This window comes from Prionailurus bengalensis, chromosome E1 (genome assembly GCF_016509475.1).
Source record: "Prionailurus bengalensis isolate Pbe53 chromosome E1, Fcat_Pben_1.1_paternal_pri, whole genome shotgun sequence".
Lineage (NCBI taxonomy): Eukaryota > Metazoa > Chordata > Mammalia > Carnivora > Felidae > Prionailurus > Prionailurus bengalensis.
Window position 1 is genome coordinate 19,966,282 of NC_057347.1, and position 23,844 is coordinate 19,990,125.

Below are 23,844 nucleotides of genomic sequence, written 5' to 3' on the forward strand. Positions count from 1 at the left end.
CCCCTGTCACTTTCCAGCTACGGCCATCATCCCAAACTCTATCCTCTGGTTCAGGCCAGTAATATTGTGAGTTTGTGTTTGAGTTTTAGCCACCATTGCTGCCCCCTGCCCTCAGTCAAAAATCAACTTAGAGGAGGTAGGAGAGGATGGGAGTTCATCCAGGGCCATTTTCTTTTGTCCAAGTGTTGATTTCCCTTCAGTTATCTTCTGCTCAGGTTACTCTCTTGTGCCTTCAAGTAGTTTGTTTTTTATATTTATTTGTTACTGATTGTAGAGTTTATAGTTATTACTGAAGGCAAGGTTTGTCTGATAATAGGGTCTTTATTATTGAAAGAATTCCTAGTTTGTGGGAAGCGAAAGTCCCAGAAGTATGCAGGAGTAATGTATGCACATAAAATAAAGTCAAAAATTTAATAGAGGAAATCTTTTAATTGTCTTGTTAACTTCAAGGTAAAAATGCTAGTGATCTTGTAAAATATGCAAAATGTAAATACAATTTTATTTGTTTCAGCTTTTGAAGGTAAAAAGCTTTCCATAAACAGCGGGAAGAGAAGAGTATATGTTTTGTCATTTTACAAAAAATATTATAGCAATATTGATGAAAATGCTAAATAAAATGAAAATTTTTACTTGGTCCATTTATTCTTAAGAAATTACATGGGTTTTTTGTTTTTTTGATTTTTGTTTTCATTTTGTCTCATAATGTTTCTTGTTAACTTACATGTATACGTTTGTGCATGCATTGATATAATTTTCTAACTCTGGCTTTTAAAAATTATATGAGTATTTTTCAGTATTGTAGTATTCACGTTGTTTTTCTTCTATAGTATTCACATTTATAATTTTAATGGCTGTGAAATATTCCATCAAGTTGTACCATTATTTAAGCTTAAGGGAATTTCTCAAGGTTTAATAACATTGCCTCCAGCGTTCATGTTGGAAAATTTCCTGTAAAAGTTTCCTTACTGTTTTTAGACTGTATACAGTTAATAAAATAAGTATACGTAAAATCTTTTTAATTTAGAAGTATATTCCTTTATATTTTTCTAGATCAGTTTCACTCTCAAGAGCTAAGATATTGTGAATTTTAGTGAAATTTGTCCTACTTTTAGATGTGTATTACTGATGTATTTCTGTTAACTCTACAATTCACCATGTTTCTTTTTTCTTTCTCTGTTTGTTGCTCAGCTAAATGTTGCCAGCTACCTACAGATGATCTGCTTAGCTGAGAACTTTAGAACTGATGTGAAAGACTTTGTAACATTGTTAACTGCAAATACTTGTGATATTAGAAAAAGTATCCTTTACTTACAGTTCTGGATTAGAAGTGGAGGTGGATTTTTAGAAGAAAGACCGTTATCCCTTTGTCGTAAGTTGATCTGTTATAAAAGAAATTTCTATAAGGGGACCCTCTGTTAAACTATATGCTGTACCAAAATATCTGAAAGATTTAAAAAATTGTGAGCATCCAGAGATCATATTAATCTTGAACATAAACATACATATGTCAATTTAGTTGATTAAAATTTTATAAACATGAAATGTGGTTAGAGTAAACCTGCACATGGAACAAATTGTTACTTCTACATTTATAAGCATAGTTTCTTATAAACAAATAGAATTAAATATTATTTAGCAACTGATTTCCTTTTTCCACTTACTAAAAAACATGTTGGTGATTTTCCCCATATATAGGTTATTTTTGTCTGACTGTAAGTTCTTTAGCTGCAATAGTCTATCATTCTTTTCTCATAAGAACTTTATCATTTCAGAAATGTTTTATTTCTTATCAATCTTTAGCCTCTGTTACCGAATTGAAGTCACAGACATTTATTGAGGACTTTCTCTATGCCAGGTCCTGTGTTTACATGAATAAGACATGCTTCCTTCCCTGAAGAAGTTCATAGTTCTGTGGTTTTCATGCTCCATAGTCACAGTTCTGTAGTTACAGATCCTGCTCTGGGAAATACACAAATATTTAAATAAAACCAAGGTGAAGTTCTGTAATATTAATCCCCTGTCAAGTTTTTTTTTTTTCTTCGATTAGTTCCAAATTTTAATGTGTTATTCTTTTTTGAGTTAGCAAACGTATATATTTAATTCAGTGTAAGCTTGGAGCCTTAACTGTTTCTTAGAAGTAAATATGATAAATAAGACACAGAAAAATCTTCTTATAAAAAACAAATTAGTAACTATTGCCGTATGACTGGAAATAAAATGCTATACCAAGAACTTTCAAAGAAAAAAAACTATGTCATTATTTCTTTTCTTGAAGATTTTATATGCATTTTATTTCTGTCTAAAAAAATGCAGCTGTGTACTCATTGGGAATTCAAACAGTACAGAAGTATGTAAAAGAAAAGTAAAAGATCTCCCCCCTTCTTAAGGTTAGCCACTGTTAGAGCTTTATCTATGCATGTACAAATATTGCTACCTACTTATTTAGTAGAGTTAACCAATACTGTATGTACTGTTAAGCAATTTGCTGTTTTTACTGGAGAATGTGTTGTTAGTACGTACAGTTTTAGCCCTCTCTTTTTCACAGCTGCATGCTATTCCATAACAGGGAATGGATGTAACGTAATTTAATTAACCATCACTTATTAGTGGAAATGGAAGTTACCTTTTGTTGTCATTAAAATGTGCAGTGAATATCCAGACACATATCCTTGAGCATATCTGTGAGTACTTCTGTTGGAGAGAATTCTAGAAGTTTGGTTGCTAGGCCAAAGGCTAGAGTACATTTGCATCCTGGTAGGTATTGTCCGGTTGCCCTCCAGAAGATAACTGTACAAATTTATGTTCCCAGGAATAGTTTATGATGGCTTTTTTATGTATACCTCTGAGAAAATTAGGGAGCCAGTTGTTTTAGTTTTGCCAATTTAAAAGGCGAAAAGCGAATGGTATCTTATTCTAATTTGCATTTCCAAGATCACTAGTAAAATTGCACATCTTTTAAAAAAAAATTGCACATCTTTTTATGAGTTTATTAGATATTTGTATTTCTTCTGTTACTTGTCTGTTCATAGTCCTTGTGCTTTATTCTTTTGGATTGTTTTGTAAGCCAACCACCACCACCATCTTAACCTCTGTATGCTAGAAATAATGTTTGTATCATACTTTTTGTGAATTAAAAACACATGTGGAGAAGAAGAAAATGGGAATATAGGTCCAAAAGATGACAGGATCTTAGATTTTAAATAATTTTTTGCTGTAATTTATTAAAAATATAGATAGCTAAGATTTTCTTTTATTGATTTTGTAGGAGGAAATAGCAGAAGTGTTCAACTGGTTTGCTCTGAAGATGGCCCTGATTCCAAAAATAAACCTAAAAATACTAAAAGGAGCCCTACAGACCTTCCCAAATGTGACACTGGCTGTGTTGAGACCTTGTTTGGCCTTAAGAACATTTTTTCCCCATCGAAAGACTTATTTTCATTTCTAAAGGTATTTTCAATGTCTAGTGTAAGATACTAAATTTATATTCCTTTTCATCTTCCTAACACTCACTCCTGTGTTTTAAATCTTAAAGTTAGGGAGACCTGGATGGCTCAGTTGGTTGAGCGTCTGACTCTTGATTTCGGCTCAGGTCACGATCCCAGGGTCGTGGGCATGAGCATGGAGCCTGCTTGAGATTCTCTCTCAGGGCGCCTGGGTGGTATCAGTTGGTCAAGCATCTGACTTTGGCTCAGATCGTGATCTCACGGTTCATGGGATCAAGCTCTCTGTCATCAGCATGGAGCCTGCTTTGGATCCTCTGTCCTTTTCTCTCTGCGCCTCCCGTGCTTGTGTGCGTGCGCTCTCTCTCTCTAAAAATAAATAGACATTAAAACAAACAAACAAACAAACAAAAGACTAAAAAAAAAAAAAGGGGGGGGACACCAGGGTGACTCAGTCTGTTGAGTGTCTGAGTTTGGCTCAGGTCATGATCTTCAGGCCCCACATTGGGCTCACTGCTGTCAGCCCGCCAATGCAGAGCCTGCTTCAGATCTTCTGTCCCCCTCTCTCTGTCCCTCCCCAACTTGCGTTCTCCCAAAAATAAATATTAAAAAGAATAAATTAAAAAAATTAAGATTCTCTCTCCCTCTGTTCCTCTCCCCCACTCTCTCTCTAAAAATACATACATATTTTTAAGAAATAAATAAATCTTCAGGTTAACGTAAATTTGCCTGTAATTTTCATAGATTTCTGATTTTAACACACTATACCACTTTGACAAACAGTTGATGGGTAATGCTCTAAATGCATATTATCGGATTTAGACTAGAATTTAGAAAGATTTCAGATTAAAAAAAGACAATTTCAGAAAAGTAGTTTTTTAAACAAATGAGCTAACTATTGAATTGGGGTATAAACTATTAAAAATTTAATTCTTCAAATTTTAATAGTTTAAATGTATTTTTTAGGCTCAAAACTATTTTATTATTATTTATTTATTTATTTTTAATGTTTATTTATTTTTGAGAGAGAGAGAGAGCACGAGCTAGGGAGGGGCAGAGAGAGAGGGAGACAGAGGATCCAAAGTGGGCTCTATGCTGAGAGCAGAGAGCCCGATGTAGGGCTCAAACTCACGAACCAATGAGATGATGACCTGAGCCAAAGTCAGACACTTAACCGACCAAGGCACCCAGGTGCTCCCAGAACTATTTGACAAATTAAGGGAGTGTAGGTTAATAAAATTATGAGAGGGTAGCAACTCATTACTTTTAAGATGGTCATATGGGTAGAAGAATGTTCAGACTATGTTCTAACACTTCATTCAAAATTTTTTTTCAGCACAAGATCAGAACAAAGGAAGAATGGTATCAATTCATCCAGCTTCTTACAGAATTCCGAACACAGAATGTAGATTTCTTATATAGTAATCTTGAGTTCATTCTGCCATTACCTGTTAACATCATTCCAGAAACGGAAAACTTTTGTGGTTCATCAGGAAGTGTGGAGGACACCAGTGCAGCAACAAAAAATATGAAATGTCTTGCTAGGAAACATTCTGAAGGAGAGAAGCCATTGAAAAAGCCACAAAAAAAGAAACAAAAGAAAAAGATGACAATTCTAGATGATAGTGACTTATTTGACTCTGAAGTGGACTTTTCTAATGAATTCTTTAGCCTTTCCCCTGTATCTTCTTCCTCAAATTCAGAAGAAAGCAAAGCCAGAGATAAAGAAAGCAATCCAGAGACAAAGAAACTAAACAAATGTTTAGAGTCTAACATTGAGTCTGTTCCTTGTCCTCCTAAAACACCAGCAGAAAAAAAATGTTCTGCCCTCGTTTCTCAGTGTCTAAATTCTCTCACTGAGTTCATGGATAACATGTCCTTCTTAGATGCTCTTTTAAATGATGTAAGAGAACAAAAGGAAATTGGTAAAAATGACTTCAGTTGGACAAATGTTAAAAGCGGACTTTGTGATGAGTTTAGTCTCGAGACTACCGATGGATGGACTTCTCCGAGCTCCGGAGAATTAAAGGCAGCTGTAGAAGCTCTCAGCTTTACTAAATGTTCATCTACTATTTCAAAAGCATTGGAAACCTCCTTGAATTCTTGCAAGAAATCAGGAAGAGATCCAACAAAAGAGCTTACTTTTTATGTTTCACAAAAACGCAGCAATGTATATTTCAGTCAGTCGGCGGCTAATTTAGAGTAAGTCTTGCCTCCTTTTACTTTTTATTTTTCAATAATAAATGCTAAAGGGAAAATTATTAGTTTCTTTTTACTAATTTTGAAATGCTTGGCTTTATTGATCATGGTAAGCCCTTAATATTAATAATGTAGCTCCTTTTTTTTTTAAATTTTTTTTTTAATGTTTCTATTTATTTTTGAGACAGAGACAGAGCATGAGCAGGGGAGGGGCAGAGAGAGAGGGAGACACAGAATCTGAAGCGGGCTCCAGGCTCCAAGCCATCAGCACAGAGCCCGACACGGGGCTCGAACCCACAAACTATGAGATCATGACCCGAGCCGAAGTCAGATGCTCAACCGACTGAGCCACCCAGGCGCCCCAATAATGTAGCTTCTAATAAGACAGGGAGACCATCCTGATTGCTGGGAAGAAAAATGAGAGATTAGGAGACTCTTGAATGACAGGGAGTGGGGTTTTGATTTGCTGTGACAGATAGCAGGTAGCCATTAAAGGTTTTTTTCACTTGTGAGTGATTGATGTGTTGAAAATGATACAGTAAGTTAACCCGGAATCTAGTTAATCTAGTCTAGACCAGAAGCAAGGAGAAGTGGAGACCAGAAGCTGGTTGTGTTTGGGATTGTTGCATTTTTATTAGACCTTAAAAGTAAAAAGTAATGCATTCCTTTTCATTTACAGCAGTGTCTGGAAGAGGATAGCAGTCATTAAAAGTGTATTTTCTAGCCGATCCCTTCTAAACCTGGGTAATAGACAAGCTAGTATAATTGAGTACTTGCCAACTCTTCGAAACATTTGTAAGACGGAGAAGCTAAAAGAACAAGGAAAAAGTAAAAGAAGGTAAAGAAAGGCTCTATACAAGTAACATTGTAGACAGCTATTTCAAGATTAATAAATATCCTCAGCTGATGGTTAAATTGAATTGTTCCTTGTAATTTTGACAGGTTCCTGCACTATCTGGAAGGGATTCATCTTAACATTTCGAAAGAGACTGTGAACACTTTGGCAGCTGGCTTCCCTTAATGTTCACATTAACAATGCCTTGTACAGATTATTATGTGGTCCTCAAGATACATTTTTATATTGATTCATGGAAGAATTTATTTCTGAATGTACATTTAAAGCAGGCTATTTGTATATTTTTTATTAGTGTGCAGATATTTAAAATGAAAAAATTTGAGTTACAAATTGTATTTATGATTGTGGTGGTATTTTTTTCTGAAATTTTTTATATTATCTGATTTAGCTTTGTGATAGTATTTTTGTATGTGAGTGAGCTGTTTCTAGAAGGGACAGTTCACTAAGATATTTCTAAAAATGTTTCAGTGTTAAATTAATCCATAATTTTTCTCTTTCCTGTTACCTTTAATCCACCTCTCCCCAACCCAACCTTCAGTACTCTGTCAAGTTGTATATATGAATCATCTAGGTGGTGATCTTTAAAAAATAAATTTATGCAATACAAAATTATGTAACATGCAAAAAACTTCCTAGGGAAGAAATTATGCGTCAGTTTTCAAAAAGTAACATCTTCCCGATAAATTTATTTTTAGTGTATTCCTCTGGCATATTTTACCATTGGATCAGCATGTTGACAAAGTGAAAACAAGATTATGAATTGTCGTTTTCATAAATCTTTTTTAGCAACCATACATATGTGATATCTTGTATATTTTGCCAACTCAAATCATTTGCCTTGTACATTTTTCTTGTATTTTTATATCAGTGATGTTTTATTTCATAAAGATATTAATGACATTAATATATCTATTTTGGACAAAGTGCTACTCATCAAAATTGTAACAAGGGAGGATTCTACTATACAGGCTTTCTACATCATAGCCATCTCCATTTAAAGTTATGCTTTTGGAGAAAGTATATATTTTTAATTACAAGATTGTAAAATCCCACATTTCACTTAAAATTATTTTTGCGATCATATAATCAGGTATATCTGAAAATACTGTCCTATTTCCAATTTTTATATTATGTACTAGCCTAGAATTCAGTTACATTATCTGAATTATGTTTTTACCCCAAAAGGTAAGGATCCTGATTTTGTACAGATGGAAAATATTGTTGTATACCTGTTTACAAATGTGTATGAAGACATGTTTTTTACCTCATTTGTTCAATTTACTTTTTCTTGTTATTGATAGTATATGGATTTAATTAAAGGCTGAAGCTAAGAGGCTTTATGCAATGTTTAAATAGGTGTTCAGGTGTAATCCTCTGGGTAAATATGGGTATTTTATAGGTTTGGATATAGGCTATGTCTTACAGGTTTCGTGCTTGTACAAGAGAGAGAATAGATCTGAAGTTTTGTGGGTTTTTAAGTATATGGATCTTTCTACTGCGTACTAGTGTTCATTGACTATTTGTAGACCACTTACCTGTTAATTTGGTCTTTTATTATTAGAAAATTCTGGTAATTCTCAGTAATTGAGAACCAAAGTAAAATAACTATAGAATTGTATTTAATAAGATCAAAAATCAGGGAACAGGATATTTTCCTAATAGGGACACATTTAAGATTTTTTATTTAGGTTTAGCATGATTTGGGGAAAAAATTATGAATTCTTAAAGGTAGTAAATTCCTATAAGATTTAGGTCCACTTTTGAGATAAAGTAACCAAATTCTGATGGCTTTTCGATACTTAGCATCTTATCCTATAAAGTCCTAAAATGAACACATTTTCACTTAAAGCTATTTCCAGGAATATGTGGAAGACAGAATGCCACGTATCTGGCATGAACAACTGGATGGCCGGTGAAGCTGTTTACTGAAGTGTAGAACAGTGGCAAAGCGGGGGGTAGGGAGATTTGAAGGAAAGAGAATTATTTCAGACGTGTAGTTTGAGAGATCCACAACATATCCAAGGTGCAGATGTTTTTGTACAACCATATAGGTAAATGTAGAGCTTTATAAGTGAATGGCAATAGGTCTAGAGTGCAACCCAGATTCCACATATTTTATATATTTCTGATTATTTTTTTTCCAACAAGTATATTTCACTTTTTAAAGGAAAAATGTATTGCTTTGACATCAGAGACTTGGGTTCAGGATTGGTGAGATAGAATGAGGGCCTGAACTAAGGCACATGTAATGTGAGATGCGGGTGGAAAATTAGGTGCTATGCTACTTTTTTTTAAATGTTTATTTTGAGAGCACACAGACACAAGATGGGGAGGGGCAGAGAGGGAATCCTAAGCAGGCTCCACACTGAGTGTGGGGCTCGATCTCACCACGACATCATGACCTTGGCTGAAATCAAGTCGGGATGCTTGACTGAGCCACCCAGGCAGCCCAGTCCTACTTTTCTCAAAAGAGGGTCTGTCCAAGTAAAATATTTCAAAAGTGAAAAAAAATGAACCCATTAGACAAAGCTTGTTTGTTCTGGGTTTGATAGACCGAGTTGATGAAAATCACCTTTGGAAGCAGTACATCGAACCACATGCTACTTACAGAATCAGAAGATGTAAGTTGTGTTCTCGGTTATAATTAGTGTTATTCCCAAGATGAGCACCACCCAGAAAAATCATTACTCCCTATTTTAGCAATATAACAATTCAATCCTTTAGGATGGGATTTGCTTTTCAGGGGAGATAACTCTGTTTCTTGTTTTGGCTGTTTAGGGAGCATCTTACCATTTAACACTAAAACCCAAAAGGCACACAGTCTCCTCTAAGATATTTATTGATTTGGCCTAGGCCTATTATTGTGTGAACAATTCAACAGCCGAAAGTCTGACCCTAAACATCCGAATATAAACATGTTTTCTTCTCCATAAACATGGTTAAAAACAGTTGGTTTTACAGCTTTAGAACTAATAAATACAGTTTATTTATTTAAAAAAAATTTTTTTAAACATTTATTTATTTTTGAGACAGAGACAGAGCATGAACGGGGGAGGGTCAGAGAGAGAGGGAGACACAGAATCTGAAACAGGCCCCAGGCTCTGAGCGGCCAGCACAGAGCCCGACGCGGGGCTCGAACTCATGGACCGCGAGATCATGACCTGAGCTGAAGTCAAGACGCTCAACCCCCTGAGCCACCCAGGCGCCCCAATAAATACAATTTAATAGCTATAACAGTAGAGCCCATTACAGTAACCTCAGAATTTTAAGGTTCAGTATCAAAAACTGCTAATTCATAGAAGGCAATGGCTTGTAACAATGAATCATATAACTCTTCTGCTCTCTGTTGTTCAGTAGATGAAAACATCTGTCTGTAGCGGACGATCTTCTCTGATGGGAAGACTACCCGAGGCTCCTCCTTCAGTACGGACTCTGAAAGGAACTGCTTCACTAGTTCTTTTCCACTAGTCCGCGTGTCACCAATCATGAGCTCAAAGTGCTTCCCCACTCCATTTCGATTCATGCTCAGTACCCGGTGCTGGCCGTCCTGGACAAAAGTTTTATTTAATAAGGCATACAGCATGGCTTCCATGATATGAAAATGTAACAGTACAGGAAACCGAGAGGAGTTCTGAATCGAAAGCCCTATTTTTTCCAGAACATAGAGGTCAGCGTTAGGCATCTTTGAAATGACTGAAGAAATCTTAAAAAAAAAAAAAAAAAAAAAGACAAAATTAGTGACAAGAAATACTTTGTTGTTTGGGTCCCCTCTCCCATTTATTTTTTTTAATGTTTATTTATTGTTAAAAGGCAGAGCATGAGCGGGGGAGGGACAGAGGGAGGAGGGAGACAAAGAACCCAAAGCAGGCTCCAGGCTGTGAGCTGTCAGCACAGAACCTGATATGGGCTCGAGCCCACAAACCATGAGATCATGACCTGAGCTGAAGTCACTCAACTGACTGAGCCACCCAGGCTCATAACCTGTATTTTTTTTAATATATAACTTAGGTTAAACTCCTGCTAACAGTTCTGAAGTAACTGAAAAAGCATTTAATGGAGGCCTCAGGACAGCCAAGTTCTGATCATTGTTCTATCAGGAATAAGCTGAGCTAAGACAGGCCATTTAGTCCTCCCAAGTACTGGTTTCTTCATCTGTAAAATGGGCTTCATAATTTCTTTCTTCCTTTTTTTTGGAAATGTTTATTTTTGAGAGAGAGCACTTGAGTGAGCAAGTGAGCTCAGGGGAGGGGCAGAGAGAGAGGGAGAAAGAGGATCTGAAGCAGGCTTTCTGCTGTGCAGTGCAGAGCCTGATGTGGGGCTTGGAACTCACAAACCATGAGATCATGACCTGGGCCAAAGTCGGATGCCCAATCAACTGGCCACCAGGTGGTCCCCCGGGCTTCATAATTTCTAAAATCTGTACTAGACAACTTAACAGGCACCTGGGTGGCTCAGCTGGTTGAGCGTCCAACTCTTGATTTTGGATCAGGTCATGATCCTATAGTCATGGGACTGAGCCATGTTGGGGTCTGTGCTGTGTGTGGAGCCTGCTTGGGATTCTCTCTGCCCTTCTCTCTCATTTGCTCTCAAAAGAAAAAAAAAATTTTTTTTTATTTTACAAAAGATTAGACAACTTAAAACTTCTATTAACCTTTTAAAAATGTCTAGTTGGGGCGCCTGGGTGGCTCAGTCGGTTAGGCGTCCAACTTCGGCTCAGGTCACGATCTCGCGGTATGTGAGTTCGAGCCCCGCGTTGGGCTCTGTGCTGACTGCTCAGAGCCTGGAGCCTGTTTCGGATTCTGTGTCTCCTTCTCTCTCTGACCCTCCCCTATTCATGCTCTGTCTCTCTCTGTCTCAAAAATAAATAAACGTTAAAAAAAAAAAAATGTCTAGGGGTGGGGCGTCTGGGTGGCTCAGTGGGTTACGTGTCTGACTTCAGATCAGGTCATGATCTCACAGTTTGTAAGTTCGAGTCCTGCACTAGGCTCTCTGCTCTCAGCACAGAGCCTGCTTCACATCCTCTGTCTCCCTCTCAAAAATAAATAAGCATTTAAAAAAGTAAATAAAATAAGGGGCGCTCAGTCCGTTAAGTGTCCGACTTTGGCTCAGGTCATGATCTCATGGTTTGTGAGTTCAAGCCCTGCGTTGGGCTCTGTGCTGACAGCTCAGAGCCCAGAGCCTGCTTTGGATTTTGTCTGTGTCTCTCTCTGCCCCTCCCCCACTCCGCTCTGTCTCTGAAAAATAAACATTAAAAAAAAGTTTTTAAATAAATTAATTAAATAAAAATGTCTAGGGTAGAGCACAGAGTTAGAATAACTAGCCTATAATCAATCATCTGCAAATGATTAATCCCATCAGATGCTTGATTATACCAGTTTCCCTATGTGTAATCAGGATGGTAATTACTCCCCATCTCACAAGGTTTTGAAGACTCAATGAGACAATTAGTGACAGCGTTTTTGAAAAACAAGCTTTATATAGGGATAAAATTCTGTAACATTTAGAATAATATATTTTAACACTGATTTTTCTCAGTATATGCCTTTGACACATGAAGGTATTTCATGAACTAAATGAAGATTCAACCTTTAAAAATCATAGGTGATGAAAACATGATAGGAATGGGTGAATAATAAGCACGCAAAGAGAGTCCATCATTAGTACTGTATTTCATTCCTCTTAGGACTAGAAGATTAAACTACACGAGGAGTTCCGGCAGGTGGGAATTTGGAGGTGCAACTGCTTTACCTCTTGTAAATAGACAGATGATAAGTATGTTCCTTTCATCAACGGGCAACACTCACTTTGCTGCCAGTCTAGCACGGCCAATTTACGATCCAGGTGAGCCCAGGCAATTCTTCTAGTTCCAAAAACAATGGATACGATACTATTAACTGCCTAAAACAAAAAGGCTGGTTTAATGACAAGTATAGACATTTTAATAGATACAAAATTGAAGCTATAAACTCAGAATGCCAACTTAGTTTCTATAACAGAAATATATTTACAGTTTATGAACTGAGAATTGTTAAAGAAATGCAGCAATAATATTTAAAAAACAAACAGTAGCAGTTTATGAACAAAGAACCTTTACTTATTCTCAGTGCCTTGCCCAAAATCGGCATTCAAATATTCAAATGTTGCTGGGGACTGTGCTAGGTACTGGGAAACAAGAAACATACCCATACATTGTAAGAAATGCCAGCACAGTTACACTGTAGAGAGGAGACCCGGTCAGAGAAGACTGACTGGACTAGGAGAGTGAGTAGATGCTAAATGGGACGTTATTTCACCAGATGTCCACACAGATAGGTTGTGTGACACCTCACACTCAGGCTGCGGTATGAGGGCAAGTGGGAAAAGTGCCGAGGGGTACGCAAATTTCTGCAAAAGCATCTTGCTTTATCCTGAGAGCTCCAGGAAGCCCCCAAAGCAGGTAACATTCAGGTACAACATGAGACATTTCAGAACCATCACTGACTGCTGTGTGGAAGACGGACCATAGCAGGCTAGGCTAGAGGTGGTACTGGTTAGGTGCCTGTTATATGGCCAAGCATTAAGAATCGGGGGCACCTAGGTGGCTCAGTCGGTTAAGTGACCATCTCCTGATTTCGGCTCAGGCCATGATCGTTGCCGGGCTCTGTGCTGACAGTGCAGGGCCCATCTGGGATTCTCTCTCTCCCTCCCTCCCCCTCTTCTGCTTGGGCACCTGCTCTCTCCAGCGCTCTCTCTCTCAAAAATAAACTTATAACAAAATTGAAGACAGTGACAGTGAGGACAAGAAATAGAGCAGAGATAATGGGGGTAGAATTGATATGTGGGATGGAGGAGCTTAGGATAAATCCAGTTTTATTTCAGTGATTGAATGGCACCTGTTAAAGATGATGATAGGAAGCAGATCAACTTGGGAAGGTTAAGGGCAGGTGAGTTGTTTTTTTATGTATTCCATTCAGGTTGCCTACAGGGCTTCTAAGGGGAAATGTGTAGTAGATAATTGGATATGTATGTTCAACTCTGCATGAAGTCTGGGCATCACTTCACTCCCACACAGTTCATTTAGTAATATGGATATGCAACGTGCTCCACAGATACAAAGGCAGATAAGCAGGAACATTTTCTAATTCTATGCCCATCTCCCTTTCACTGCTAAGGAATGGATAAATATCCACTATGGGCAGAATAGTTTGGATGCCCAATCTACAAAATACAGGCCTTCTTTTGGTTCTTTTATTTAGCTCAATGATTGCCGAGATTTACTGTATATAACAATTACTGCACCAGGTCACACACAGTACTTCATGGGCAAGATTTTTTTTAAGGACTACCACATGACTTTTTCCATACAAAATAACTTTAGAACCTAACCCTCTAAATAAGATTGCAACTCCACTGTAGTGAGTATAAATAGTATTTGTAGCAAACACTTTGAAGGAAAATCCAACCCCTGAAAAATGTCGTTTGAAGTATGTTCCAGATCAACTGCAAGAGTTCTATCAGGAGTCCATGGATGGCTTCATGAAACTTACAAACCCTCTGAAAGTACATGCAACATTCTATGTATACGTGTTTTTGTTTTCCTGAAAAGAGGTCCATAGCTTTCATCAGGTTTTCAGAAAGTATCCATAATCCCCCCAAAACTGAGAACTACTGGTCTAGAAAAAAGTGTGCTTACTACTGGTATAGGATGAGAGAATATTTTATCATGTATTGTTACACAGGACCTAAGTCCCTCCTCCAAGGTTTAATGTCTGATGTGCCAAGTAATTCTAATATTTGTCTTAAAGTGCCTGGATGGCTCAGTCGGTTAAGCATCCAACTTCAGCTCAGGTCATGAGCTTGCAGTTTGTGAGTTTGAACCCCATGTTGGGCTCTGTGCTGAGAGCCCAGAGTCTGGACCCTGCTTCAGATTCTGTGTCTCCCTCTCTCTCTGCCCCTCCCCTGCTCTTGCTCTCTCAAAAATGAATAAACATTAAAAAAAAAAGAGAGCACCTGGGTGGCTCAGTCAGTTAAGTGTCTGACTTTGGCTCAGATCATGATCTCACAGTTCGTGGGTTCAGGCCCCACATCGGGCTCTGTGCTGACAGCTCGGAGCCTGGAGCCTGCTTCGGATTCTGTGTCTCCCTCTCTCTCTCTGCCCTCCCCTGTTCGTGCTGTCTCTTGCTTTAAAAAATAAATAAAATAAATAAATACATACATACAGACAGACAGACAGACAACACTGAAAAGGATTTGCTTTTAGAATGCTTTTTAAAAGGAGGTAGGGAGGGAAAGGTTACGTTAAATCCTGCTGGAAAGACCAGTATAATGTTGTACAGTCACTCCCTGGCCATAACCATCTCTGCATCTTAATTTCTCATTACTCTCGATAGAACCCTCAGACACAGCCAGATAGCTTCTCAACATTCCTCTTAAATAAACCTTGCACAGACCTATTTCTCTACAACTGTTCTTTCTTCCTAGAATGCCCACCTCCTCCAGGTAGCCTAATCCTCTCTCTCCAAGATCCAGGTTGAGTTCTACCAGTAATCTGCCCAACAGTCACAGCCCACAGTTCCCTGCCCCATCCATTGCCAATTTACTATCTGTATATCTCATTCTTCAGTACTGATCACATACCAACTAAACTCTAAGCTGTCTTGATGCCCAGAATAGTGCTTTGCAAAGTATGTTCTCAAATATGTAGGCCATATAGCGGACCTTAAGAAAAATGATATACCTTAAGTCTCTCTCTTTTTATCTCTGGTTTGATGAGCTTTCTCAAGAGCCGGTTGTCTTGGAACTTTCTTTTTTCCCCTTCAGTCTCTGGACAAAGAATGGAGTTACAAACTTGAATGGTAGTTTTGTACTGAAACAAGGGCACATTCATTAAACTCTCCAAATTCTGAAATGGCCCAAACTTCTCTCTATGCTCTATAATATTGATGGATTTTCTTCCACGAAGCAATTTGAAAGCTTCAAGTTCTTTATTAGATGCTGTATTCAACACCTGCAGGATGGAAGCCTGCTGCTCTGAAGAGAAGAGCTTGTCAAGTGCATTTCCAGATTTCTTTGTATTTTCATCACAAAGAGCAACACGGGGAATAATCTTCTTAGGTGCGGTGGATTTTTTCCGACAGCAGGAATTATGGAGACCTTGGACCAAGGATGACCCTAACAAAACTGGAAAACATCGCCACCTTCCTGAAAGGAAAATTTAGCAAAACGTAAGTTGGAATGTCCTACTTCTCTTTAGTATTAGTTGTGGCTTCACCAGAGCCTTTGCAAAGTGACAGAGACTTTCCCATAATTTTAGAAGTAGTAGACCAAATTCACAAGAGGTGTCTTCTGATTTTTGTGGACAAGTCCTAAGTTTTACAACCTGGAAATTTTATGCCCTTCAATGTCTTCAACTGCTTAACGTTTTGGCATTTTTAACTTTAGAAAGATCCTTTTGTAATTACTATCTCTTGTTAAGAACATTTTCACTAGTTTCTTTCTCATCCGGGGGAGCCAGATAAAATTAAATTTTATACGTGTGTAAGAAATGTTTCAGCTGAGTGGTAGATTGAAGGACGATTTTTGTTTCTCCGGTACACTTTTCGAGATTTCTACTATGACTATGCTTCTGCAAGTGCAAGGGCAAAAACTATGCAAGAAACAATTCTGTAAAACCAATGGGAAGTCACTCTGACATTGCAGGCGCAGGAAGAAAATACAGCCAGAAGTCAGCAAACGGCCGTTAGAATCTGAACCGTCCGCCCGCCCGCCACCCAGTCCGGGAAGGAGCCCCTCGCGGGCCCCTCCCCCGGGAAGCACAATCGCTCCGAGGCGCCTCTCAGCTCAGCGAGGACTCCAAGACGGAGAGCTGGACAGGGGACCCGAGAGAGGAAATATCCCAGGACAGACGGGAAATTAACTTAATATTCCAGGAACGCTACCTCCCGCCACGAGGAGACAATGGACGCTCATCCTCCAGGTAAAGCACCAGGTTCCCTCAGTCCAATCTTCCTCCGTCGACTTCCGGTCCCTACGTGCTCCGCCCCAAAGTGCCCGGCCTCTCGGCGGAAAGGTTCCGGCCGGCGTGGCGTTCCGGCACCGGCGGGAGGTACGTCCGGCCTGAGGAGCGGGTGAGTTGCCTGTGGGCTGCGGACTCCGGGCGCGCTGCGGCCGAGGTGGTGTCTCCAGATCCCCAGCCCCTGGGCGGCCCGCACTTTCCTTCCACTGAGTCCGGGAGACGTTCTCGGCCCGGCCGGCCCTTGACAGCCGCTGAGCCCAATCTCTGGGATGAAAACGCCTAGGCCACTTCTAGTTTGTAGTTGGCAAGGTCCCTCCTTCAGGGAGACTCCCTGGGTTTATTCCAGGCACAGGAACTGATACGGCCTTGTGGGGGCCTTGCCTGGGGCTCAAGGAGGGGAGCCTGGTGGGGAGCAGAGACAAGGACACAAATAGCCCTATCTCTAGGCAGAAAGGGGCAACTGGGAGAAGCAGGGGGTCAAGGAAGGGCGAGGTAGGAGCAGCGTTCCATTTGGCAGGGATGGGGGGGGGGGCACATGAAGCTGGCACAAAATTTGGTTGGACCTTGAATGCGGAATGGAGCAGTTAAATCGCTTCATTAGGTAGCCCGAAGCTACTGAGGCTTTTGTAGGGGCAGACGGGAGATGGTGTTTCTAGAAAATTGGCCATATATAAAAGTGCCAGACTGGGTTGGAGGTGGAAGAGGGAGGGAGTGTCTCTTCCCAAGGGGCAGGCAGCCATAAGGAACTGAACCTGGAAGGGGTAAGGAGAATGGAAAGGAAAGGATTCTGTCTGGAACATGGGGAGATTTTAGCGAGTTTTGTGAACAACACAGAAGTCAGGAGGGAGGTGGGTTTTGAAGGGAAAGGGGGTGGGTTTGTGTTTTCATGAGGTGGTAATGTCTTTGTAGATATTGTCCAGGAAGTAGGGAAATGTAGGGACTTCTAAGTATTCATAAGAAATACTCAGGAGAGGGGCGCCAGGGTGGCGCAGTCGGTTAAGCGTCCGGCTTCAGCCAGGTCACGATCTCGCGGTCCGGGAGTTCGAGCCCCGCGTCGGGCTCTGGGCTGATGATGGCTCAGAGCCTGGAGCCTGTTTCTGATTCTGTGTCTCCCTCTCTCTCTGCCCCTCCCCTGTTCATGCTCTGTCTCTGTCCCAAAAATAAATAAACGTTGAAAAAAAAAAAAAAAGAATTCTTCCTTCTATGAGGCAAGGATATCACTCTTAAAAAAAAAAAAAAAAGAAAAGAAATACTCAGGAGAATTCTAGGAATCTTACCAATTCCTGGAGAACTTAGGACTGTAAAAAGAAATAATCTCAACTTTTTGTGCAAAATCCTCCAAAGCAAATAATTTCCTTTTTGCTCCTGGTTTATTCTGCTTAATGAGGTGTTATGGGTTGAATTGCATCCTTCAATAAAGATATGTTGGGGCGCCTGGGTGGCTCGGTTGAGTGACTTTCTTTTTAAGTTTATTTACTTATTTTGAAAGAGGTTGGGGGTGGGGGATGGGGAACAGGATCGGAAGCAGGCTCCGCACTGACAGCAGGGAACCTGATGGGGAGCTGGACCTCATGAACCGTGAGATCATGTCCTGAACCAAAGTCAGACATGTAACAGACTAAGTCCCTCAGGTGCCCCAAGTGTTAGATTCGATTTTGGCTTAGGTCATGATCCCAGGGTAGTGGGATTGAGCCCCACACTGGGCTTCACACTGAGCATGGAGCCTGCTTGGGATGCTCTCTCCCTCCCTCTGCCTCTCTCCCCTGCTCATGCTCTCTCTCTGTATATAAAATGAAATGAAATAGTGAAGTGAAATGAAATGAGACATGTGGAAGTTGTAGCCCTCAGTACCTCAGAATGTGACCTTATTTGGAAATCGGGTCACTGCAAATGTAATTAGCTAAAACGAGGTCATCCTGGAGTGGGGGCAGGTGACTAATTCAGTATGACAGTATGACTGTGCCCTTAAAAGAATGACCAAATGAATGCCGTGTGAAAATGGAGGCAGAGGTGGGAGTGGTACATGTATAAGCCAAGGATCACCAGTGGGTCATCACCAAGTAGGAGAGAAGGAACAGATTCACCTTCAGAAGGAACCAGCCCAGGGGCGCCTGGGTGGCTCCTTGGTTAAGCATCTGACTCTTGATTTCGGCTCAGGTCATGATCTCACATTTTCATGGGTTCGAGCCCTGCATCGGGCTCCGTGCACTGACCGTGTGGAACCTGCTTGGGATTCATTCTCCCTCCCTCTACCCCTCCCTCTGCCCTTCCCCCACTCACACTGTCTCTCTCAAAATAAATAAAAATAAAATAAAACGTAAAAAAAAAAAAAAGAAAGAAAAGAAAGGAACCAGCCCTGCTTACACTGTGATTTCAGTCTTCTAGCCTCCAGAACCAGGACAGAATACATTTCTGTTGCTCTAAGCCACGCGGTTTGTGGTAGTCTGTTACAGTAGCCCTAGGAAATTAACACCTGAAGCCATCAGGAACCCTGGTGATTGATGCTTTCAGAGATGATGATGTTCACCGGCAATCAGGTCCCCTGTCTCCCTCTCTCTCTGCCCTTGCCCCGCTCACGCTCTCGCTCTCTCTCAAAAAATAAATAAACGTTAAAAAAAAGACAAACCAACAGCTGGACAGCCATTGCAGTACATCGGGCTCCACAGACACAGCACCAGGGCAAGTGAGAGGCACACGGGCACTGGGCGACTCTGTGCCTCGCTGAGGAAAATAATTAAACACGGGCCAAAGAGATCCTAAGAAGCCGAGAGGCAAAATGTCATCATATGCACTCTTTGTGCAAACTTGCTGAGAGGAGCACAAGAAGAAGCACCCAGATGCTTCAGTCGACTTCTCAGGGTTTTCTAAGAGGTGCTCGGAGAGGTGGAGGACCATGTCTGCTAAAGAGAGAGGAAAGTTTGAAGACAGGGCAAAGACGGACAAGGCCTTTATGAAAGAGAAATGAAAACTTATACCCCCCCTAAAGGGGCGGATATCAAAGGAGAACATCCTGGCCTATCCATTGGTGATGTTGCAAAGACACTGGGCGAGATGTGGAACAACACCACCGCTGCAGATGACCAGCAGCCTTATGAAAAGAGGACTCCGAGGCTGAAGGAAGAATGTGAAAAGCATATTGCTGCAGACCGAGCTAAAGGAAAGCCTGACGTGGCAAAAAAGGGAGTTGTCAAGGCTGAGAAACGCAAGAAAAAGAAGGAAGAGGAGGAAGACAAGGACGAGGAGGAAGATGAAGAAGATGATGATGAATAAGTTGGTTCTAGCGCAGTTTTTTTGCTTGTCTATCAAGCATTTAACCCCCCTGTACACAACTCACTCCTGTTAAAAAAAAATTGAAATGGAAAAAAACAAACAAAAAAACTGGATGCAGAGAGCCCAGCACATAGTAAGGGTTCAGTAAACGTTAGTTCCCCTTTTAAAGGATTACCTCTTCCTGGGAGCTAATTATTAATGACCTTGAAGGGAAACTCCCTCATTCCTCAGAGCATTCGTCCAATATTACTTGGACCAGAACCTGGAAGTGGAAGGTAAAGGGGCAACTATGGTGTATGATTTACTGTAAACCAGACTCCGGGTGTTCAAAACAAAAGTTGTTACTTCCCCGCCCCCCCCCCCCCCAAACCAGCTCCTCCTAACTTCCTCGTTTGTATTGCAGATGTCCCTGGCTCCTCCCACTCCTTCCATCTAGCCTGTTACCTGGTTTCAATGTTTTTAAAACCTTTTGACCTTTTAAAACCTTTCTGACCAGGACGCAGGACACATAGGCGTCTGGTGTGACACAAAAGCTTCGTTAAAAAAAAAATACTTGTGTAGGAGCACCTGAATGACTCAGTCGGTTGAGCGTCTGACTCTTGATTGCAGCTCAGGTTATAATCTCACGGTTCATGAGATCAAGCCCCGCATCAGGCTCTGCAACAAGTTCCATGATGACAGGGCGGAGCCTGCTTGGGATTCTGTCTCTCCCTCTCTTTCTGCCCCTCCCCCACTCGTGCTATTGCTGCCTCTCTCAAAATAAATGATAAAAACAAAAAGTCTACAGGACACCAAGTGGAGATGCCTAGTAGATAGATGCTAAGTCTGATGCTAAGGGAGAGGACTGTGCTGGGGTATAGATTTGGAGGTTGTCAGTGTAGAGAGATGGTACTTTATCCCATGAAAGTGCAAGGGATGAGCTGGGGAGAGGGTAGTGTGAGAAAATCACACTAAGTCAAAGAGAAAACTCTGGGAGCACCAGTATTGGGGGTGAGCAGATAATTCAGATTCCCCAAAAGACTAAGAGACAATGTTTAGAGAGATTTAAAAGGAAACAGGACAAAGTCAAGCTAAAGAGACTAAGGACACCTAGGATCCTGAGGAGGTAAGAGGTTTTTTGTTTTTGCTTTTGCTTTTGTTTTTTAAGCTAGGTTGGGGCGCATGGTGGCTCAGTCGGTTAGGCATCCGACCTAGGCTCAGGTCGTGATCTCGCAGTTCGTGAGTTCGAGCCCCGCGTCGGGTTCTGTGTTGACAGCTCAGAGCCTGGAGCCTTCCTCAGATTCTGTGTCTCCCTCTCTGCCTCTCCCCTGCTCTCTCTCTCTCTCTCTCTCTCAAAAACAAACATTAAAAAATAAAATAAAAATAAAAAATCTAGGTTAGTTGGAACCACTAAATCAATATTCATTTCATGACTCACTACTGCGTGGTAACTTGCAAAATTTTAAAAACACACAAAATTCTACAACCTTACCTGCACTATCTCTCACCTGGGCTCTTGCAGTACCCCCCACCAATTTTCCAGCTGCCTATCAACCTAACCCTGCCCTGTCCTTTATACACACCCTACCTGTCCTTGCCAGCAGCTGACTAAATCTCCAAATCCCTGCCCTGTGGTGGGGCCTCACCTTAATGTTCTAGCTCTTTCTCTCTCTGCACACTACCAGGCACCCTCTCTGGCACCCAACACCCACAGTGCTGCCTCTCCCAATAGATCCCTGGTTGTAGGCAGGTAGCAATGTCTCCAGGGAAGGCGAACCGGTTAAGGTAATCCATTTCCCTTTGCTGCGGATTAAGAAGGGTGTGATTCTGTTTGGGGGCGTATCAGGAAAGAGAAGCAGCCGCCTCCCCTTTCTTCCTGAGGCTCTGGTAGCCGGGAGGAGGAACTAAGAGCAACAGCCACATCTGCGGGACAAGTAATGCTGACAACAGAGCATGAAGAACAGAGGCGCCTGGGTGGCTCAGTCAGTTAAGCGTCTGGCTCGATTTCAGCTCAAGGCATGATCTCATGTCATGGTTTGTGGGATCCAGCCCCTTGTTGGGTTCTGCACGGGGCCTGCTTGGGATTCTCTCTCTCCCTCTCTCTGTGCCCCTTCCCCCCTCTCTCAAAATAAATAAACGTTTTGGAAGAAAAACTGTCAAGGCAAAACCAACACTTAAAAAAAAAAAAAGCATGAAGAATGCCTTGATGACGTTGTTCCCTGAAACCATCCACCTGCAGACTTTTGGTTCAGTACTAGATAAACTGACCTAATTGTTTCAGCCACTTGTAGATCAGTATCGTGTTACTTGAAGCTGATAACTTCCACCTTAATACACCCACTCAGGAGACAGACTGGGTGACTTAAAGTTCCCCATACACGTTCCATGCTGTCTCACCTCTGCACCTCTGTGTCTGCCGGTCCCTTTCCCTAGGATCCCCCCCAAATGAATTCTCACCTCTCAAGGGCCAACAAGGGTGTCTCCTGCCCCAAGAAGCCCCCCTCTCTGCCAAGCCAGAGCATCCTGGCCCTTTTGCCAAATACTTGATTCGTATCTCTCTCAAAATACAATCTGTCTTCAACTATGGGGCTTTTTGTTTTGTTGTTTTGACCACATGGCTTTGTCCCCTTATTTGACTCTGGGGATCTGGAAGCTACCAACTAAAATATATCAAAAATCCATTCCCGGGGGCACCTGGGTGGCTCAGTCAGTTGAGCGTCTGACTCTTGACTTCAGCTCACGTCATGATCTTGTGGTTCGTGGGATCAAGCCCCGCATCGGGCTCTGCGCTGACAGCGTGGAGACTGCTTGAAATTCTTTCTCTCCCTCTCTCTCTGCCCTCTCCCTGCTTGTGCCCTAAATAAATAAATAACTGCATTTAAAAAAAAAAGACAACAGGGAAAAAGCAAGTCGCAGAGTGAAAGCAAATATTTTCAAAACATATAACTAAATTAATAAATAAATAAATTCCTAGAAAGTAAGAAAAAGGCAGGCAAACCAGCTGAAAAAAAAATTGGGCAGAGGATTGGAATAAGCACTTCACCTAAAGAGGGCATTTAAATGACCAATTAACAGATGAAAATGCGTTCTTTTATTAGTCATCAGAGAAATGCAAATCAAAATCTATGATGTGATAGCACCACACAGACATGAGAACAGCTGAAGTGAAAAAGACATAATACCGATCGATCAATAAACCTGGAGTGTCGGCAAGGATGTGGAACTCTCACACTTGCTTGTGGAAGTGGGGATTGGTGGAATTACTTTGGAAAACCACCTGGCAGTATCGACTAAAGCTGAGCATATGTATCCTCAGTGAGCCAGCCATCCCACCCCTGGGTGTAAATTCAATAGAATGCAAACATACGTGCACTAAAAAACATGGAATATATGTATGAAGTTGGGAGTATGTGGTAGTTTTTGATTTACAAAAACTGCAGCTTCCCAGAGTCAAACCTCCTACCAGAATGTTCATAGCAGTGTCCTTCGTATAAGCCAAAACATGGGATATCTCAAATGTCAAAAGATTGTATATGGAATCAGCTTCAAATACATCCAGCATCATGGAGGAATTTCACAAACATAATGTTGAGGGAAAGAAGCCACATGATTTATATAAAGTGTAAAAATCGACAAAAGAGTATAGGGGGATAAAAATCAGATTACCTTTAGGGACTAGAAACTGAAGGGGAACGAGAGCCTTTTGGAATGCCAGTTTATGGGGTGCCTGGGTGGCACAGTCAGTTAAGCGTCCGACTTCAGCCAGGTCACGATCTCGCGGTCTGTGAGTTCGAGCCCCGCGACAGGTTCTGGCTGATGGCTCAGAGCCTGGAGCCTGTTTCTGATTCTGTGTCTTCCTCTCTCTCTGCCCCCTCCCCCATTCATGCTCTGTCTCTCTCTGTCCCCAAAATAAATAAACGTTGCAATGCCGGTTTCTGTGTTTTTGTGGCTTGTTTTGTTTTTGGTTTCATTTTGTTTTGTTTTTAGCTCTGGGTACTAGTTAAACATGTGTGTGCACTTAGTAAAAATTCATCAAATTGCACATTTATTATTTGTGCTTTTCTGTTTGTTATATTTCAATAAAAGTTTACATCCAAGTGTAATTC

General features: G+C 40.9%; 2 protein-coding genes and 1 pseudogene across 5 annotated transcripts in view; 2 read left to right on the top strand and 1 right to left on the bottom strand.

The window, feature by feature from the left end:
- ATAD5 (ATPase family AAA domain containing 5) overlaps positions 1 to 7,848 on the top strand; it is a 46,483-nt gene extending 38,635 nt beyond the window's left edge. For 2 of the 3 annotated variants that reach the window (XM_043583655.1, XM_043583657.1), the window contains exons 19-23: positions 1,189 to 1,369; positions 3,266 to 3,447; positions 4,777 to 5,642; positions 6,319 to 6,477; positions 6,582 to 7,848. In XM_043583655.1, coding sequence (XP_043439590.1) covers positions 1,189 to 1,369; positions 3,266 to 3,447; positions 4,777 to 5,642; positions 6,319 to 6,477; positions 6,582 to 6,660 — 1,467 coding nt within the window. In that variant the 3' untranslated portion in view covers positions 6,661 to 7,848. The remainder of the gene's footprint in view (positions 1 to 1,188; positions 1,370 to 3,265; positions 3,448 to 4,776; positions 5,643 to 6,318; positions 6,478 to 6,581) is intronic. The other variant, XM_043583656.1, reaches the window with a different exon arrangement.
- Positions 7,849 to 9,316: 1,468 nt separating this feature from the next.
- On the bottom strand, positions 9,317 to 16,539 carry TEFM (transcription elongation factor, mitochondrial). Of its 2 annotated transcripts, none has more exons than XM_043583660.1 (4): positions 16,413 to 16,539; positions 15,212 to 15,675; positions 12,244 to 12,393; positions 9,317 to 10,198 (listed from the first exon to the last, which is right to left on the bottom strand). In XM_043583660.1, the coding sequence occupies exons 1-4, from the start codon at positions 16,441 to 16,443 to the stop codon at positions 9,761 to 9,763; spliced, it is 1,083 nt and encodes a 360-aa protein (XP_043439595.1). In that variant the 5' UTR covers positions 16,444 to 16,539; the 3' UTR covers positions 9,317 to 9,760. The 2 variants fall into 2 exon arrangements, with proteins under 2 accessions (XP_043439595.1, XP_043439594.1); XM_043583659.1 differs by having other exon boundaries at positions 16,392 to 16,511.
- A 2,684-nt stretch (positions 16,540 to 19,223) lies between these two features.
- LOC122486048 lies at positions 19,224 to 19,879 on the top strand (annotated as a pseudogene).
- Positions 19,880 to 23,844: the final 3,965 nt, after the last annotated feature.

What these genes read in the sequence shown, in the direction of transcription:
- TEFM (XM_043583659.1), bottom strand. Translation starts at nt 16,443, where the DNA reads ATGAGCGTCCATTGTCTCCTCGTGGCGGGAGGTAGCGTTCCTGGAATA. An exon ending in TAGCGTTCCTGGAATATTAA is followed by an intron (nt 15,676 to 16,391) that starts GTTAATTTCCCG and finishes TTTTCCTTTCAG; the next exon opens with GAAGGTGGCGATGTTTTCCA. An exon ending in TAAAAAGAGAGAGACTTAAG is followed by an intron (nt 12,394 to 15,211) that starts GTATATCATTTT and finishes TTTTTGTTTTAG; the next exon opens with GCAGTTAATAGTATCGTATC.